Source organism: Lytechinus pictus, chromosome 8 (genome assembly GCF_037042905.1).
Source record: "Lytechinus pictus isolate F3 Inbred chromosome 8, Lp3.0, whole genome shotgun sequence".
NCBI classification, from domain to species: domain Eukaryota; kingdom Metazoa; phylum Echinodermata; class Echinoidea; order Temnopleuroida; family Toxopneustidae; genus Lytechinus; species Lytechinus pictus.
In genome coordinates this window covers 33,378,591-33,396,218 of record NC_087252.1, presented here as the reverse complement: position 1 = coordinate 33,396,218, position 17,628 = coordinate 33,378,591, and the positions used below count along the sequence as shown (strand labels likewise).

Here is a 17,628-nt window from a genome sequence, read left to right as displayed (position 1 = left end):
TCATCTTTCAAATGACACCAAAATGTTGGAAAAATATTCATGCTTGAGTGAGCACTACCCACTTAAACAAAGGGTATGAAAATCAGGGTGGGCAGGAATTAGCCTTTTGGTTTCTTTCAGTTTTTGAGAGGTGAGTCCCTTGGAACTTGCAAACTTGAGGGTGTTTTGATGAATTGATGGTCATTATCAATTTGCATTGTTAAAGCAAATTTCATGAATTATCAAATTGCAATTCCATGCATGAGTGAGCATGAATTGCAATCTTTAGTGCAGCATTTTAACTTTACTATGTGGGTCTCAGCAGTGTGTTCATTGGAGTCGGGAGAATAGGGGTAAGAAACGACTTCAGTGGGTGAAGTAAGCTGATGGGAAAAGGGTCAACAGAACGTTTAGCCTCCCTCCTGCAGGTCCATTCCTCTCTCCTTTTGAGATTGAGGTTGATTGCTATTACATGTACGTATTAAGTGCAGAGCGGACTGTCAATTTGATAATAAATTCTGAAAATTAGGTCATCAACTTTTACCTATCATTCAATCAATAATCTATTAGTAAATCAACTCAATCAGTGCGATCAATCAAATATTCACCCTTTTCAATAAATGATCAATCAAACATTCAGCTTTTTCAATAAATTATTTCATAAATCATCATAATTAGTCAAGTTTTTAATAATCATTCAATGGAAAAGAAAGACCCGTCAACCATAAGTCATTTAAGTTTGAATACCATCCAGGAGAAAGAAAGGGGATGGAGGGCGGGGGTGAGTACATGATTTGTTATTTGTAAGAGAACACAAAGAAGAATGCCCCTATAACCCAGTCTTACCCTATCTCACCCCCTTGCATGTAACAGGTACCATCACATTACTCTGACTCTCACAAGCACACTTGATAAGATCCACATAATAAACTAAAAAAGCTACATTAAAATTACAATTCCTGTTTACTCATGCATTACATTTCAATTTAGTAACTCATGAAATTTGCTTTAATATGAAACCAAAACTGATCTCAATTCATCATTAATTTAGCATAACACCCTTAACTTTGCAAGTTCTGAAGGACTCACCTCTAAAAAAACTGGAAGGCTTATTCCTGCTCACCCTCGCAAAGGCTAGTCTCTCAGGAAAGGGTGAAAGGGGTAGAGAGAGAGAGAGGGGGGGGGGGGGTTAAGTGTTCTGTTGACCCATATCCCGTCAACCTACTTCCCCCACCTAATTCCTATCCCTATTCTGACTTCCATGAACACATTGCTGAGATCCACTTGAAAAAGTGAAAACTTGTATTTCATGTTCACTCATGCATTAAATGTCAATTTAATAATTCTTGAAATTTGCTCTAAAAACCTAAATTGATAATGCTTGATCATTGATTTATCAAAACACCCTCAACTTTGCAAGTTCCAAGGGACTCGCATCTCAAAACCTGAAAGAAATTGGAAGGCTAATTTCTGCTGACCCTAATTTTCATACCCTTTGTTTCAGTGGGCAGTGCTCGATCAAGCAGGAATAGTTTTCCAACTTTTTGGTGTCATTTGAAAGTTGACTTTATTGGCTTCCATATATGTAAGTGTTTTCCCTCAAAGTGCTATATTTTTTATTTGGCAGCCATTTCAAAAGTGTATAGTTTTTTTTTGGGACGCACTGTATAATAATGATATAGACTAGATATATTTCATTTTTTGTCAAAATGAAAATAAAAATGGAAAAGAAAGTATGACTTTTGTATTGGCTATTGCAACTACTTCCAAATAGTGATCAGTCATGCATGAATGATTAGGGAGGCGCGATAGCTCAGTCGGTAGAGCGGGGGTTTCGGATTCCGGTTACCCGGGTTCGATTCCCAAGTGGTGCGCTAGTGCCCTTTGGTAAAGGCATTTATCCTCATTACCATACCAGGTCCCTCGGAGAGGACCTTAAGCCGTTGGTCCCCTGGTTGCTTGCTCACAGGCATTCATGCTTTCTTAGGCAGTCAGGTAAAAAAACCTCGGTATAACATGAACTGTTATATGCAACAATGCATATTTTCAGGTCCTGCTGTGATTATTGAAGCGTAGTGCGCAACGCTTCATTGATCATGACTTTTCCTCTTTTTTTTTCCTAGAGATGAGATAATATGCTTTCATTTGATATACAGTTCTTATTATTTCAATTGGTATTACAGATTTCATAAACCATTTTATACAAATTGATACCTGACTGCTGTTTCCCCATTGACTTTTGTACAGGGGTGTAATTAGATTCATTTTTTATATTTCATTTTCTGTCAAAATAAATAAAATATGAAATGAAAGCATCTCATCTCATCTCTCAGAAAAATAAGAAATAAATCATGATCATTGAAGCATTATGAGTTATGCTTCAATGATCACAAAAAATATGAAAATATTGATCGATAACAATCTGCAACTAGATGGAAAACAAAGACTACACTTCTCTCTTTCATTTGATATATTATTCATTAGAGTTTATGAAAGCAAGGTTACAAATCACAGTCCACTTATTTTTCAGTGTTTTTTAATGTACAGTGTACAAATAATTATTGTAGACACTGTGTAGAGAGCTGCGAGAGGCCGCGCAATATTATTCATACGCTCGCTTGTTTACATCGGAAGCTTGTATTGCTGGTTGCATTCTAGGCCCTCAGCATTTTTTTCCTCTCAGCATAGGCCCTACTGTTCTTTTTCGTTGTCAAAAGATGGCGTATTTCATTATAAGTTTTTACATGAGATGCAAACCGTTGTTTTTTTTCAAACATCACCTGAGCTGAGTTGGGCGATTCCATACGTGTCGTACGGGACATTTTGACAACAACTTCTAGTTTTGTAGCCGAATGCTTGAGCAATAATTTTTTTTTTTTAGTGATAAAGCTATAGTGGGTAGTCACGTGAAAAACTAATAACCAACACAAAAAACTTGATTATGGGTAAATTATAGGTGAAAATTATGTGTGTCGTACTGGACACAGAGATGTCCCGTACGACACGCAACATTTTAAGCTCTAATTCACCTACGGACAACTTATTTTTGTTGGTTGTCAGTTTTTTGCATGTCTACCCAGTAGTACTTTAATATTACCACAAAGCAAATTGAAGTTCTTCGTTTGTTTGGACAGCAGTTTGAAAAATGTTGTATAAATGGCTGATTTTTCAAGCATGGAATCGCCCAGTTGAGGAACATGAAGGGTGAGTGGATGGTCAGACCTCTCTTTTGACCTCACATTTTTTGCTTGATTCTTAGTTGATTTTAATACCCGGAGGTCTTGCCCATTGGTCACTTGCTTAGACCTATTTTTTTTGTTTTGTTCGAGCAGAAGATTGGAGGATTCATCCGAGGCCAGACTACAGAGGGCGACAATCAATGACGAATTGGATTCATTGTATGGATTTGATCGCTACAAAGAACCCGCTGAGAGGGTGGGATGGCTCATCAACATGCATCCAGTAAGCCTTCATTATTAAGCTTATCTGGGTACATCCATTATATCAGGGGATAGAACTTAACAATAATTAAAAAAAGTATTTAGAAAATGAATCTCAATCGAATAAAAAGTGAGCAGTTAAAACAGATGTTATTACTAACTATAGAAATTATTGCAATTCCATTGAATATGTAAAATAGCAATAATTTGATTGATTTAATTTGGGATTCCTTCCTGATAAATGCAGATTACCATCTGGAGGGTTTAATGAATCAAATTCTGAATTGGAATGTTCCATGATGCATAGGGGTGTTATATGGGAGGATGTTTGACTTTGAATTAAATCAACTTTTAATTTCAAATTGGTGAACTTTATTTGCTTTAATTGTGATATTGTAAGTTGTAAAGTTTATGTGCAATTTATGTAAAATCTCTTTGGTCTTTAAAATTACAAATAAAATTTTAACCTCACCTGTTGTGTTAAACAAAAAAAAGTTTCAACATAAATGTGATTTCTTGTTAACCTTTAGAATGAATTATTATAGGTATGATAGAACTCAATGGGTACATGTAAGTATTTTTAGTTAAGTTTATTTGAATTACATTGGATTATTGGTATAACTCTCTTCCAAAACCATGAGTGTTTAATTTCATTGATTCACCATTTTATGTGCAAACGTTCTGTTCATCTTACAAATGTTTTTTCCCCTGTTTTTCTTTCTTTCTACCAGGCAGACATTTTGGATGAGAGTAAAAAGTTAATCAGTGCTGTGGACTACTACTTCCTACAAGATGATGGTAGTCGTTTCAAGGTACCCTGAAATCGTTTAGTTGGTGTGATTTTAATGGTTGCACATTTTGATCACTGTAAAAATAAAATTCTGGAAATTGCTCAGGTCTTAAATTTCAACATTTTATTAAAGGCCAAGGGTACTTGTGTATTGTTATTATTAAAAATATATGCACATAGTTTCTGCACTATACAAATCACTATATTATTATTAATTATTACAACAAAAAATGTGACCTGCAACCCAAACCAACAATAAGTCACCAGGGAAGTCTCTGTAAATATTTTTCTCATACATGTAATCCTTATTTCTTGACTTACATTGTAGGTGATATATATATATATATAAATATATATATACTAATAATATCCTTATCATAGATCTTGGACTAAAATTCCTTTAAAGGTCAAGTCTACCCCAGAAAAACGTTGATTTGATTAAATGAAACTTGCATATTGCTGAAAATTTCATTAAAATCGGATGTAAAATACGAAATTTATGACATTTTAAAGTCACGCTTATTATTCACAAAACAATGATATACACAACTCATTAATGTGCAGATTAGACGGTCGATGATATCCCTCACTATTTCTTTTGTTTTTTATTGTTTGAATTATACAATATTTCATTTTTTAGATTTGACAATAAGGACCAAGTTAACTGAACCATATAGTATTAAACAATGCTAATCCCACATGTTCAGGGAAGAATTAATTGTTGTTTCCCTTGTCAATGAGGAGAAAATTAAAAAAATTCATATTTCATATAATAAAATACAAAAGAAATAGTGAGTGAATGACGTCATCAGTCCCCTCATTTGCATACTAGCCAGGATATGCATGTAACGGTTTTATGAAATTAAGTGAAACTTTAAAATGTCATAACTTTCTTATTTTACTTCCAATTTTGATGCTTGTTGGATTTTTCTCTTTTTATTCAAATCAACTTTTTGTTCAGGTGGACTTGTCCTTGAAGTGCCTTTGACAGTGAATCCCCCTCCTGTCCATCTCACACCAATTTTTTTATGACAAAAATGATCTTGAATTATTTTGTGTTTTGGAAAGATAACTGAATTAATTTCTAGCTTATATTAAAAAAAATCTCTTTATTTTATTTCAGGTTTCCCTCCCGTTTAAACCTTACTTCTACATCGTCACCAAGAAGGAATGTGAGAGGGAGGTATCCGCATACCTGACTCGGAGACATGCTGGAACGCTTGCTTCAGTGGAAACAGTCTACAAGGAAGACCTTGACTTGGTATGTGTTCATCAGAACCAGTTTCTACAAATGGGATTGAATTCTAGTATGCCGACAAGCGAGTATGACAATCAAAACATACAAAGCCGTTTGAATGCATTTTCACAGTTTGCCCTTTATTCCTATCTCATCACCCTTAATCATTCATAATTTTTTTTTAAAGTGCAAAAATCTGAAAAAAATATTGTATTTTCAAAGAGAATATGGTATCTTCAAATTCAAAAAGTGAAAATAAATCAATCAAAAGTGATGTTTATCAATAACATTCCAAGGATCATCTTATTTTTATGTTCACCATCCATTATCAAATATACCAAGTGCTAAACACTGGTAATTGTATCTGTATTCTGTCTTTGAAACATAGCTGCCAACTGTTCCTATTAAATAGGAATATTCCTTTTTTTTAGAGCAAAATTAATTTTCATTTAATAACCTGTGCATTGCTATTTGTAGTGATGAAAAGGAATCTTAAGAATGTTCCTCCTCCTGGAAAGTTCTTTGTAATTTCTTCCTATTTCTTGGCTGCCCACAATGGCAGATATGTCGAAATTATGAGTGTTGATGTTGCTTTTCTAAGATTGGGACTGTATCCCCCCATTATTCACCAACAGCCAAATCACTTGGTGGGTCTGAAGAGATGTTGCCTGAAGCTAAGCTTCCACTCGACACAGGATCTAATGAAGGTGCGACGAGAGATCATGCCGAGGGTTCGCAAGAATCGAGAGCATGAGAAATCTTCCTCTGCATATACTGCCCTTCTAACCAGGTATTTGCCTATTTCTTCAACCATTGGACCTTATTCTGAACACAGGTTTTAGCACTCAGGTTTAAACTCAGGTTTAATCTCTTGACCCTATACTTTAAATGATGTTACTTTGGCCACTATGGTACCAAACATAGGCAACCTGATTTTTAGTGACTTTTGAACCATGTTGCCGTAGAAGGTAGCATAATGATCAAGTTACCATAATCTTAAGTTTTCTCCAAATGACCCCCTGGGTACTGTTGTAATAAAAGTTATTATTATGGTATCTTTACAATTCAATGGTAACAATGCTCAACAGCCAATCAGAACCAAGGATTCCGTGAAAGATACTGCTGGATGGGAAAGTAATAGTATACACATAATGCATGGGTTAGAGTGGGTCAGTAGGAACTGTGCGCACAAGGTAACTTTGGCATGGTTTAGACCAGAATGCCAAAGTTACCGCGTGCACACAGTTCCACTGACCCACGAAAGAAACCCATGCATCATCTGGTTTATAGAATGGAAAAAATTTATTGAATAAACCACAAAAATTAATGATATACCGGATGCATGATAATTTCATGCGTCCGGTAAATTCAATTTACCGGACGCATGATTTTTTTTTTACCGGATGCATGATTTATTTACCGGATGCATGAAAATTCCAAAAGGTAGGCAGACCCTTTGATAACCGTGGACAACGTAAATATGTATGCCTAACTTGATAATATGTTGGCACAAAGGCATTATTATACCCAAAATGCCAGATACAGCTTTGCATTGACTAGATCTATGAGGCAGCCTAAGACCTCCAATAGCTGTGTGTGTATGCCCGGGCCGGGCCGGGGGCAGCGCCTACGGCTGCCTGGGCCTGCAGTGGAGATTTGGCTGTGCACAGCCAGCCCAGGGCAGTAGATCTAACGTTAGATCGTATGTCTGGACTTCTCAACTAACGAGTATGCGGGCAGTTTTAATCCCTATGACAATTATGGTACCGTATTTGTACTTACAGATCATTTTGCATCCTTTATTTGATTCATTCTGCCTTGATCGAAAATTCAAAATTTTGACGTAAACAAGCGTAACAGTACATGCGCGATGACATCACAATGACCTTTTCGGGCGATAGCTTGTTTACAGTGGATATCGTTTTGATTATCGGGATATCGTTCATGCAGCCCAGTAAAAATTGTTGCATAGCTCTCAACCAATCAGATTGCAGGGATTTTCTCATCCATTCTATAATAACTTTTATGCAACGGGGCCCAGGTTTAGTATTGTTTAACTATGGATAGCCAATTGTGAGACAAATCTTTAACAGTACAGGTACTATGAGTGTATTTCATTACTGTCAGGGAAACATAGTTACCAGAATAAATTCTACTCTATTAAAGCCTGGGAAAGAATATATAATGTAAGCAAAATTTTAAGATTTTCAGCTTCTCGTAATTTTAGAAGTTTCGGATTCATATCGACTCTTCAGTTGTCAACTTGAAGTGACCAAAAATAGCCCACCCATTTGCAGGGAGATCTTGTCCTTTATTGTAATAGTAATGATAAAGGGAATAAGAGGAATAGTATTTGAAGACTTATTCACAGTTAGTGAGGATGACTATAGAATAATTTCTCATTTATTCTCTTTTTATGGTTAGCCATCTAACTGGGAATGGTAGTACTGTTGGCAGCAAAGGAGGCAAGAAGATCAACGATCAGATGGATAATATACTTGATATCAGAGAATATGATGTCCCTTACCATGTTAGAGTAGCTATTGATAAGAAGATACATGTGGTAAGTGTTCAATCCACAAAGTGTTCTGAATGAAAGTTCCCAAGAAAACATTTTAATACAAACCTTGTTAAAAAGCAAGTCCACCCCACAAAAGTTGATTTGAATAAAAAGAGAAAAATCAAACAAGCATAAACACAGAAAATTTCATCATAATCGGATCTAAGGTAAGAAAGTTATGACATCTGAATGTTTCGCTTAATTGCATAAACAGTTATATGCACATCCTGGTTGGTATGTAAATGAGAGGACTGATGACGTCACCCACTCACTAATTCTTTTGTATTTTTTAGTTATATTATTGTCTTCCCACAATGATACATGTTTCTATGTGTTATGGTTAAATCTGAAATCTAAGACTTATCTTTCTGATATACTCTCTCCCTCTCTGTCTGTGTCTCTCTTTGTTTTTTTGTTTTCATACTCTCTCTCTCTCCCCCTCCTCTCTCTGTGTCTGTCTTATTGTTTGTGTTATCTTTTCTCATATTCCCCTCTCTCTCTCTCTCTTTCTGTCTTTATTTCTCTCTGTGTCCTATACAGGGTCATTGGTATTCAGTGCAGGGACGAGGATCTATGGCACCTATCATCAAACAGAGAGATGATTTGTTAGAAAGACCGGTAAATATTCCGTTCTTTACCACATGTACTTCATTCCAAACACTGCCCTCTAGTGAAAAATCTTCAAAGTCTAGGGTCCCGTTGCTTCAAATTTACCATTATGGTAACTTTACCATGCAATGGTAACTTGGATGGAATCCTTTATTCTGATTGGCTGTTGATCATCATTACCATAGTAACCATTGGATGGCAAAGTTACCATACATGTAATAGTAACTTTAAGCAACTTAAGGACGTTCCACAGTTATGTTTGTGCGCATTATGATCTGCGCATATTTTACACTCTGCGCGCTGACGTCACAATGGATGAACAGGCGATTAATTAGCTGTGGTTATGAGCTGATTTTTCTCATCATCTGCATGCTAACTACAGATCCGATGCGTTATTTTATGAAGCTAAAAAAATTGAATTATTCCATGGACCATTTATAAAATATGTCTACAATTTTGAAATACTTAACTCTGTAATGCTGCCAAGAATCACGAATATGACCCCGAGTTTGAATAAATGGTAGAGTGGCTTTGTTTTTTGTCTTCACATAGATACAAAGCATTTGGCGCATTTTTGGTGTTTTAGAAAGCACATTTGCTCTAATAAAAATACTGATAGTTTGAAAACAAGCACATGAACCCCTATTTTTTAATGTTTGCACCTCTTATGTATACCTTCCTCTACAACTTTGCAAATTTTGGTGAATATGACATGGATTTTGAATAAAGTGCAACATTTTTTGTACTTTTGTAGTTTGTTATTGTAATTTCACATTTTTGAGATTTGGTTTTTGTTATCTCTTACGCCATTTTTAAGAACTGACAGTGCTGTTAGACTTAAAATTGCAAACAAATAGCACTATAAATAGATTCTCCATTCTAACAATACAATGATTAACTCTCTTGCAAAATTTGATGACTTTTGATGACTTTTTCATGTATCTTGACTGAGTATTATAGGTTTAAACTCATTGTAGTGATATTGCGAGGTCTAAAAATGCCAAATTCTTTTGAATGCGCAATTCTTAAGAACATCCATTTAGGTGAACTTTGAAGCTCTATAGCAAAAAATAAAGCACATGGACCTATGTTAATTTTTGCATATTTCGAATATTCAGGTTCTAAAGTATCTATGTGCAAAGTTTGGTGAAAATGACATGGATTTCACTTTAACTGTGGAACGTCCTTAACCCAGGTTTGTGTTCAAGTTAAGCTTTATGTGTAGCTGTAAGAATCCCTTTCTGATATCTTTACCTGTGTTTAATCTCCTCAGGACCCAGTAGTACTTGCCTTTGATATTGAAACCACCAAGCTTCCTCTCAAGTTCCCTGATGCAGAGACCGACAGTGTCATGATGATCTCATACATGATAGATGGACAGGTTAGTGATCATCGCTACAAGAAATTATCATTATCTAATCATAACAATTCTGGCTACCCGCTATGTAAACAAATGATTGATATATATCTTTACTACCGATATTACTCCCAAATTTCAGGCGTCAAATATTTTATCCAAGACAATGTCATTTCCTGTGAGCGGGCTGATGGTGCACTTCAGATGCAGATGTAGCCGTATTACACCATTACGCATTGTCTGTTTCAATCTGGAAGTTAATCTAGTGTGTTCTTGTCCTTCCTGTAATTAATTTTCACAAAGGACGAAAAGGAATTGATTTTTCATGCTGCAATTTGTTTTCTTTTGCTGATTGGGAGCACTCGGCATTATCTGCACAAAGTCATGAATGATGTCAATAATTGAAATCGCATGATTAATGTGAATTTTCGTACTCACAGTTTGCTGTGAAAAACGCAATTGCATGAAATCTAACAGGAAAAGGTGTTGTGTAATATTTGTGATGTATATCAGGTATCTAGTCTTTAAGCACTATAGCAGGTCACACAAATGGCAATTGCGTGAAGCGATGGGATTACATCCTTTTTTTTACAAAGTTGATGGAACTTAAAAGGAAGTTAAAACAATCTCTTATTTAAAAGAAAGAAGATTATTTGAGACATACATGGTACTTCGGTTTCGTGACATTCACTCCGGCGACAATTGCTCCTCTGCAAATTCCATACACGAGTGGAATGACCAACTTCAACCCTGGATTTAACACTATACCCTACCCTAAACCTAATATAAAACTATATTGCAACCCTAACTGTAACCCTATATCTTAGAGACAAAATAAGGCCCGGAGCAATCATCACTGGAGCAAATGTGTCACTGATTAGCTACCATGAACCTGCCTTACAACCCATCCCAAATTAATATCTTTTTACTCAAAAATCAATCCAATGAAATAATAAAAAGAATTGAGTATAAACAGAAAAAAGCTTCTCTAGACACATTCTATAAACACAGCCTTTGTGACTACATTTGAATATATCCTGCCTATTTTTGTAATCTCTCTTCTTTACATCAATTTTCTAAAAGGGTTATCTAATCACTAATCGTGAGATCATCTCAGAAGATGTAGAAGACTTTGATTAGCTACCGATTAGCTACCTTGAACCTGCCTGACAACCCATCCCAAATTAATATCTTTTTACTAAAAAATAAATCCAATGAAATAATAAAAAGAATTAAAAATAAACAGAGAAAAGAGCTTCTCTAGCACATTCTAACACAGTATCCTGCCTATTTTTGTAATCTCTCTTCTTTACATCAATTTTCTAAAAGGGTTATCTAATCACTAATCGTGAGATCATCTCAGAAGATGTAGAAGACTTTGAATACACCCCAAAGCCTGAGTTCGAAGGACCCTTCATCGTTTTTAACGAGGAGAACGAGATGGCCTGCCTTCAGAAATTCATCGATCACGTCGTCGAGATCAAACCCAACATCATTGTCACATACAATGGAGACAATTTTGATTGGTACGTATAACAGTGTACGGATTCCTTTACAATGTTTTACTTGTTCAGAATATACACGAGTTGTTATTTCCATGGCTTTTTCCATACCTCTGTTCACCGTAGGTTGTCGGAAGAATTATGTTTTTAGGCCGTCCGTCTGTCCATTTTTCTGTCTGTTCCCATTCTTGATCTCTTGATAACCAAGGAACAGTTTGAGGGTTCAGTATCAAACTTGGCTCATATATGCATGTGGGAGTGGCAATGATCCGATATGATTGTGGGGTCTGAGGTAAAATGTCAAAGGTACTGGTATTTATTTGTGGATTGGTGTAATGTTTTGTATTATGTGTCCATAGGTCCTTCATTCAGACAAGATGGAAATATCATTGACATGTACAGAGTGCTTTTCTGCGTCTAGGCATTTTATTGAGACAATCTGAATACCGATCGACTGTTCAAATGTTCTTTATTTTGTGTCTATAGGCCTTTCATCAAGACCTGATTCAAACAGCTAGATTTGTCTTATGTTTTTATTTTGTGCCTCTAGACTTTTTATTGAGCCAATTGTACAAATACAGATCGATTGGTGTTATGTCTCTTTTTTGTTTGTCAATAGGCCTTTCATCGAGACCAGATATAAACACCATGGTATTGATATGTATAGAGAGATTGGATTTCAGAAGGATGCAGCTGGTGAATACAAGTGCAGAAGTGTGATACATATGGATGCTTATAGGTAGGTCATCACTCAAGCATCTTGACAGGGGTACAAAGAGCTGCCAATTCGTAGGATTTTAACCTATTAGTAGGATCTTTAACAGAAAAGTAACACTCAATAAGGATTTTTTTCCCTAGAAATAGAATTTTTGAAACTTGTAAGGATGAGGAGTTTTGTACTATTTAGTATGATTTTTAAGGGGAAAGCGACACTCAATATGATTGTTCCCCTAGAAGTAGGATTTTTTTAACTTGTGAGATTTATGATTTTTGGTATGTTCTCCAAAATTTAAAGAAAATAAAGATTTTACTCTGGAAAATAGGATAAAAAGAAATAAAGAATGGGATTTTTTCACAATTAAGGTTGGATGCTCTGTGTACGCAATGGGTGAACATTGTTGCTGTATTCATTAGGGTATTGTAGGAAACTTTAGATAATTGCAAATCTATTTTAATTGGAGTTCCATAATCAATCATTCATCTTGCAATTTGTAGCAAAGTTGCACTTGATTACTGATCTGTTTCTTGCATCAAGGAGTGAATTCTATGTAGAAAAATTGGGCCGGTTAGCTGAAATTGATTTCACAAAGTGAGGTTTACATAAACATACTAGATCATAAATCTAGAACTTCAATGGTATGGTGAGTTGATGGAAATTGATGTTAGACTTTCTCATGAAATGATTGTGAATTCTTGAGTATCATGGTTGTAAGTACCTAAATTAAAGAAGTTTTTTGTCACTTAATTTTAGATGGGTCAAGCGTGACAGCTACCTTCCCGTTGGCTCTCAGAATCTAAAGGCAGCATCCAAGGCCAAGCTTCGATACGACCCTATTGAGATGGACCCGGAGGAGATGTGCCGCATGGCCAGTGAGCAACCACAGACCCTTGCCAACTACTCCGTCTCGGATGCTGTGGCGACGTACTATCTGTACATGAAATATGTGCATCCTTTTATCTTCGCACTGTGCACCATCATTCCTATGGAACCTGATGAGGTATTGACAGAGATGATGGTGATGATAGTGATGATGATGATGATGATGATGGTGATGATGATGATGATGATGGTGATGATGATGATGATGATGATGATGATGATGATGATGATGATGATGATGATGATGATGATGATGATGATGATGATGATGGTGGTGATGATGATGGTGATGATGATGATGATGATGATGATGGTGGTGATGATGATGGTGATGATGATGATGGTGATGATGGTGGTGATGATAATGATGGTGATGATGATGATGGTGATGATGATGATGGTGATGATGATGATGGTGATGATGGTGGTGGTGATGATGGTGATGATGATGATGATTTTGATGATGATGATGGTGATGATGAGGATGATGATGATGATGATTTTGATGGGCATAATGATAATGATGATGGTGATGATGATGATGATTTTGATGGGCATGATGGTGATGATGGTGAGATTTGAACCCCAGTCCTTGTTGTTTTAGGTCTTGCGAAAGGGATCTGGAACTCTTTGCGAGGCTTTACTGATGGTCCAGGCCTTCCATGCCAACATCATCTTCCCAAACAAACAAGAGGCAGTCTTCAATAAGCTGACCAGGGATGGCCATGTCTTGGAGACGGAGACTTACGTCGGAGGTCACGTTGAGGCGCTGGAATCTGGTGTATTTAGAAGTGACCTGCCTTGCCGCTTCCGAATGGTAATTAAAACCAAGTTCTTGTAAAAGATGACAAGATTAAGACAGATATTTCATTGAATCAAATTTTGTTGATAAGTCCTGTGCACTACACACATAAATGCATTACTGGGACTACAGAAACAAAGTCATGCACATTCATGCAACTGTTAATTGTAATTATTCTGAATGTGATGGAATTTACTATTCGCAATGTTAACTCTGTTGATGTTATTCTTCCTAAATATAACAGAACAATTTTATAGCTGTCTTATGCTTCAGTCACAAATACCGTTACGAACACAGTACAAACTATTTTTATACATAGCAACAATGGTATGAAATGATTTGTATGGTGTTCGTAAAGGTATTTGTGACCATAGCATTAGATTAAATTCATTCTTTCAACTCTTCTGTTTTTTAATGTTGACTATTTCTTTCATTGTTTTAAGGTCCCTGAGGCTTTCCAGCAGTTGATAGAGGATGTTGAGAGAACAATGAAGCATGCCATCGAGGTCGAGGAGAAGATCCCGCTCAGCACCGTCACAAACTTTGAAGAGGTGAAATACTTATTCAACGCCTGGGCAGGACTGTCTGTCACACATAACAATATGCAAGGCAAAACTACGCCTCATACATATAAATGATCTAGAGTGTGAACAGGACTAATCAACAAAATATCGCTTTACTTGTTTAGGGGGTCAATTCAGGGAACTTGCCAAGAGTATCGCTTGTTTCGTTTATACTTGTTAAGGGTAGGGTTTCACACGCCAATACTTGTTAAGGGGTGCATTTTCAGAAAATGGAAAATATGTGTTTAGGGTGCTTCTTCGAGACCCCATGGTCGCGCATGGTATCCACTCGTCAATAGAAGTGGTCCCCCCGAGCCTTTTTCATTGGATTGGGGACCAAGAACCATTGGGGCTGTTTTCTTAACATCAAGAATGAGAGGGACAAAAGAGAGTCTGAGGAAATCTGATTGGTTGAGCTCTGTTGGTAGTGTGTCAAGATAGTTTAAAAAGCAAGAGGTATGATTCATTTATTCTATGAAACAAACTTGGAATGGCTTTGCGAACTTATTGTTTTTTGTCTTTCTGAGATTTGTTGTTTTAAGTGGCAGTATTAATAATATCATACAGGCATGGGTGAAAGTATTGTACAAACAACATTTTATGTTTGGTGCAAACTCTGGCCAAAACTTTTTTTTTAATTTTTTGTCTTAGGTCTGTGAGGAGGTCAAGGAAAAGTTAGCTGCACTCCGGGACAACCCTGCCAGGCTTGAGAATCCTGTTATCTATCATCTTGATGTCGGAGCTATGTACCCTAATATAATCCTTACTAACAGGTTACAGGTGAGAGGTTATCAAATTGGCAATGCGGGTTGTATGATGCAGATCATGTGAGAGATCATTAAATGATGTTACATTTAGTCTAAAACGCAAATTCTAGATCAATCGTAAGTCCCACAATCAAGGGTTAGTCATTCGATTACTGAAATGCAAGTTGTTGATTGATGGTCAGTTACAACTCGACTTCTTGCAACACTCCATTATGCTTGATCTTGGTACTCGTGCTTGATTTTCAATTGATTGACCCATTAGCTCATATGATAAGATGAATTCGTTATGAACCAATATTGTATTGGACAATGTGTAAAATAATAGAGATGGGCTGAAGAAGCAAAATTCTTTTCTCTTAGAATTGAATTTTTATTTAAGGGTAAGTCTGTTTAAACAACTAGTTACTTTGTATTAAGACTAGAAAAACCAAACAAGCTTATCTTGTTTTATTAAAATCTGATGCAAAATAATTTTACTGGTATGGCGATAAATTTTTTTGTTATTTTACTCAATACGACACCTAGATAGATTCTTGTCATTTGATTGGTTGTTTGATGTTGATCAATAGCCCATTTTGCAATGATGTCATCCGTGCAATTTCGGATCCATACAACTTTGTCCATTGCACACGCGCTGAGACCTCCGGCACTGTACATGTGTTTGCAGTGCGCGTGTTGTCTGCGACAACAAACCGCGTTTCCACTGAATGCACTTTTATTCAAAGTTATACATGTAAGATGACAAGTATCTATTTTTAGGTGTCATTTTAAACAAATAATGAATGTTTGTGGGTGCAATGGTGCCTCGTTGAATGGATCATTTCATCTTTCTCCTCGTGAAGTATTCTATCCATTGCACTCACAAACATTCATTATTTGTATATTGTTGTATTTCTTGCAGCCTTCAGCCATGGTAGATGAAGCCGTTTGTGCAGCGTGTGATTTCAACAAACCAGGAGCTAGATGTCAGAGAAAAATGGCATGGATGTGGAGAGGAGATTACAGTAAGTTGAAACAAGAATAAAAATAATTAAATTCATTCTTTGCATTCCCTCTGAACGGGATTTCTTGGAATGGCTGTCGAGGCCAATCCTCGATTTACTTTTTTATTCTGTAAGTTGGAGTAAATCATCTACATGTATCATGTCATTAAAGTTCTGTTGACAGAATTTTTTCTGTTCGTCTAGGCAAATAACCTGTCTGGATTACAACAACTGGCAGGGTTGTCATTTTTTTTATATCGCAAATACTGGACATGAACAGTATGAGGGATGGGATGCCAGTCTTCAAACAAAAGTCTTTATCAAAGAATTAGATTGGGGCCATCGTTTGGACACCGAAGGAGACAAAAACATCTTCTTTGCACCGGGGTTTCTCAACATACATCAAATAGCACAAACAGCTGTGAATATTGTTTGTAAAGGTCTTGAAATCTTTATAATTCTTTTTAAAAGAAGGTTTGCCAAAATTTATGGTCCTATCCTATCAACATGGTATATTGGAAAACTACTTCGCACAAAGTTCTTGAAATTGATGTGTTGTCCGGACAAAGAACCTGTTTGGAATTATATAACAACTTAGTATGGTCATGCAGCAACATCAGGGACCCGTTGCATAAAACTTTTGCCTTTAAAAAACTCTGGCAAACAGAAACTGTGGTAAACAAAATTATGCCATTGAAACGTTGATGCAACAGGGCCATGGTGGATTATTTTATGGAATTGCCCATTTGATAGGGTGGGGACCTAGGGCATTACCAAATGTAACAGCAGAAAGAATGTGTTACACCTTGTTTTCTCTGTATCCTATTTGTTTTAGTGCCAGCTTCAAGGGGTGAGTATCACAGGATTCAACAGCAGCTTGAGATAGAGAAGATCCCCCCAGCCAATCCGGGCGAGCCTCACAGAGTCTTCCATGAACTTGGTAAAGAAGAACAGGCAATGCTGGAAAAGAAACGACTTCAAGGTATGATCACATTGCTGGGTTGCTCCCCAGGGAGTGGAGAAAGTATGTGCATTGTGTACAGGAGAAATGAATATCTGTCAAGGGGGTTAGAGACATTGGTCCAATGGATTAAGTGCTATAGGCAACGCTGGAAAAGAAAACGACTTCAAGGTATGATCACATTGCTGGATTGCTCCCCAGGGAGTGGAGAAAGTATGTGCATTGTGTACAGGAGAAATGAATATCTGTGAAGGGGGTTAGAGACATTGGTCCAATGGATTAAGTGCTATAGGCAACGCTGGAAAAGAAAACGACTTCAAGGTATGATCAGATTGCTGGATTGCTCCCCAGGGATTGGAGAAAGTATGTGCATTGTGTACATGAGAAATGAATATCTGTAAAGGGGGTTAGAGACATTGGTCCAATGGATTAAGTGCTATAGGCAACGCTGGAAAAGAAAACGACTTCAAGGTATGAT

General features: G+C 36.5%; 1 protein-coding gene across 1 annotated transcript in view; it reads left to right on the top strand.

Moving 5' to 3' along the window:
• Window positions 1-17,628, top strand: part of LOC129266504 (DNA polymerase epsilon catalytic subunit A-like) — a 64,774-nt gene that overhangs the window by 1,831 nt on the left and 45,315 nt on the right. The window contains exons 2-16 of the mRNA XM_064103954.1: window positions 3,312-3,441; window positions 4,151-4,231; window positions 5,333-5,470; window positions 6,082-6,236; window positions 7,871-8,009; window positions 8,547-8,624; window positions 9,889-9,996; window positions 11,302-11,498; window positions 12,094-12,213; window positions 12,946-13,192; window positions 13,679-13,891; window positions 14,320-14,427; window positions 15,091-15,219; window positions 16,108-16,210; window positions 17,025-17,171. Of these exons, the coding sequence (XP_063960024.1) occupies window positions 3,312-3,441; window positions 4,151-4,231; window positions 5,333-5,470; window positions 6,082-6,236; window positions 7,871-8,009; window positions 8,547-8,624; window positions 9,889-9,996; window positions 11,302-11,498; window positions 12,094-12,213; window positions 12,946-13,192; window positions 13,679-13,891; window positions 14,320-14,427; window positions 15,091-15,219; window positions 16,108-16,210; window positions 17,025-17,171 (2,093 nt within the window). The remainder of the gene's footprint in view (window positions 1-3,311; window positions 3,442-4,150; window positions 4,232-5,332; window positions 5,471-6,081; window positions 6,237-7,870; window positions 8,010-8,546; window positions 8,625-9,888; window positions 9,997-11,301; window positions 11,499-12,093; window positions 12,214-12,945; window positions 13,193-13,678; window positions 13,892-14,319; window positions 14,428-15,090; window positions 15,220-16,107; window positions 16,211-17,024; window positions 17,172-17,628) is intronic.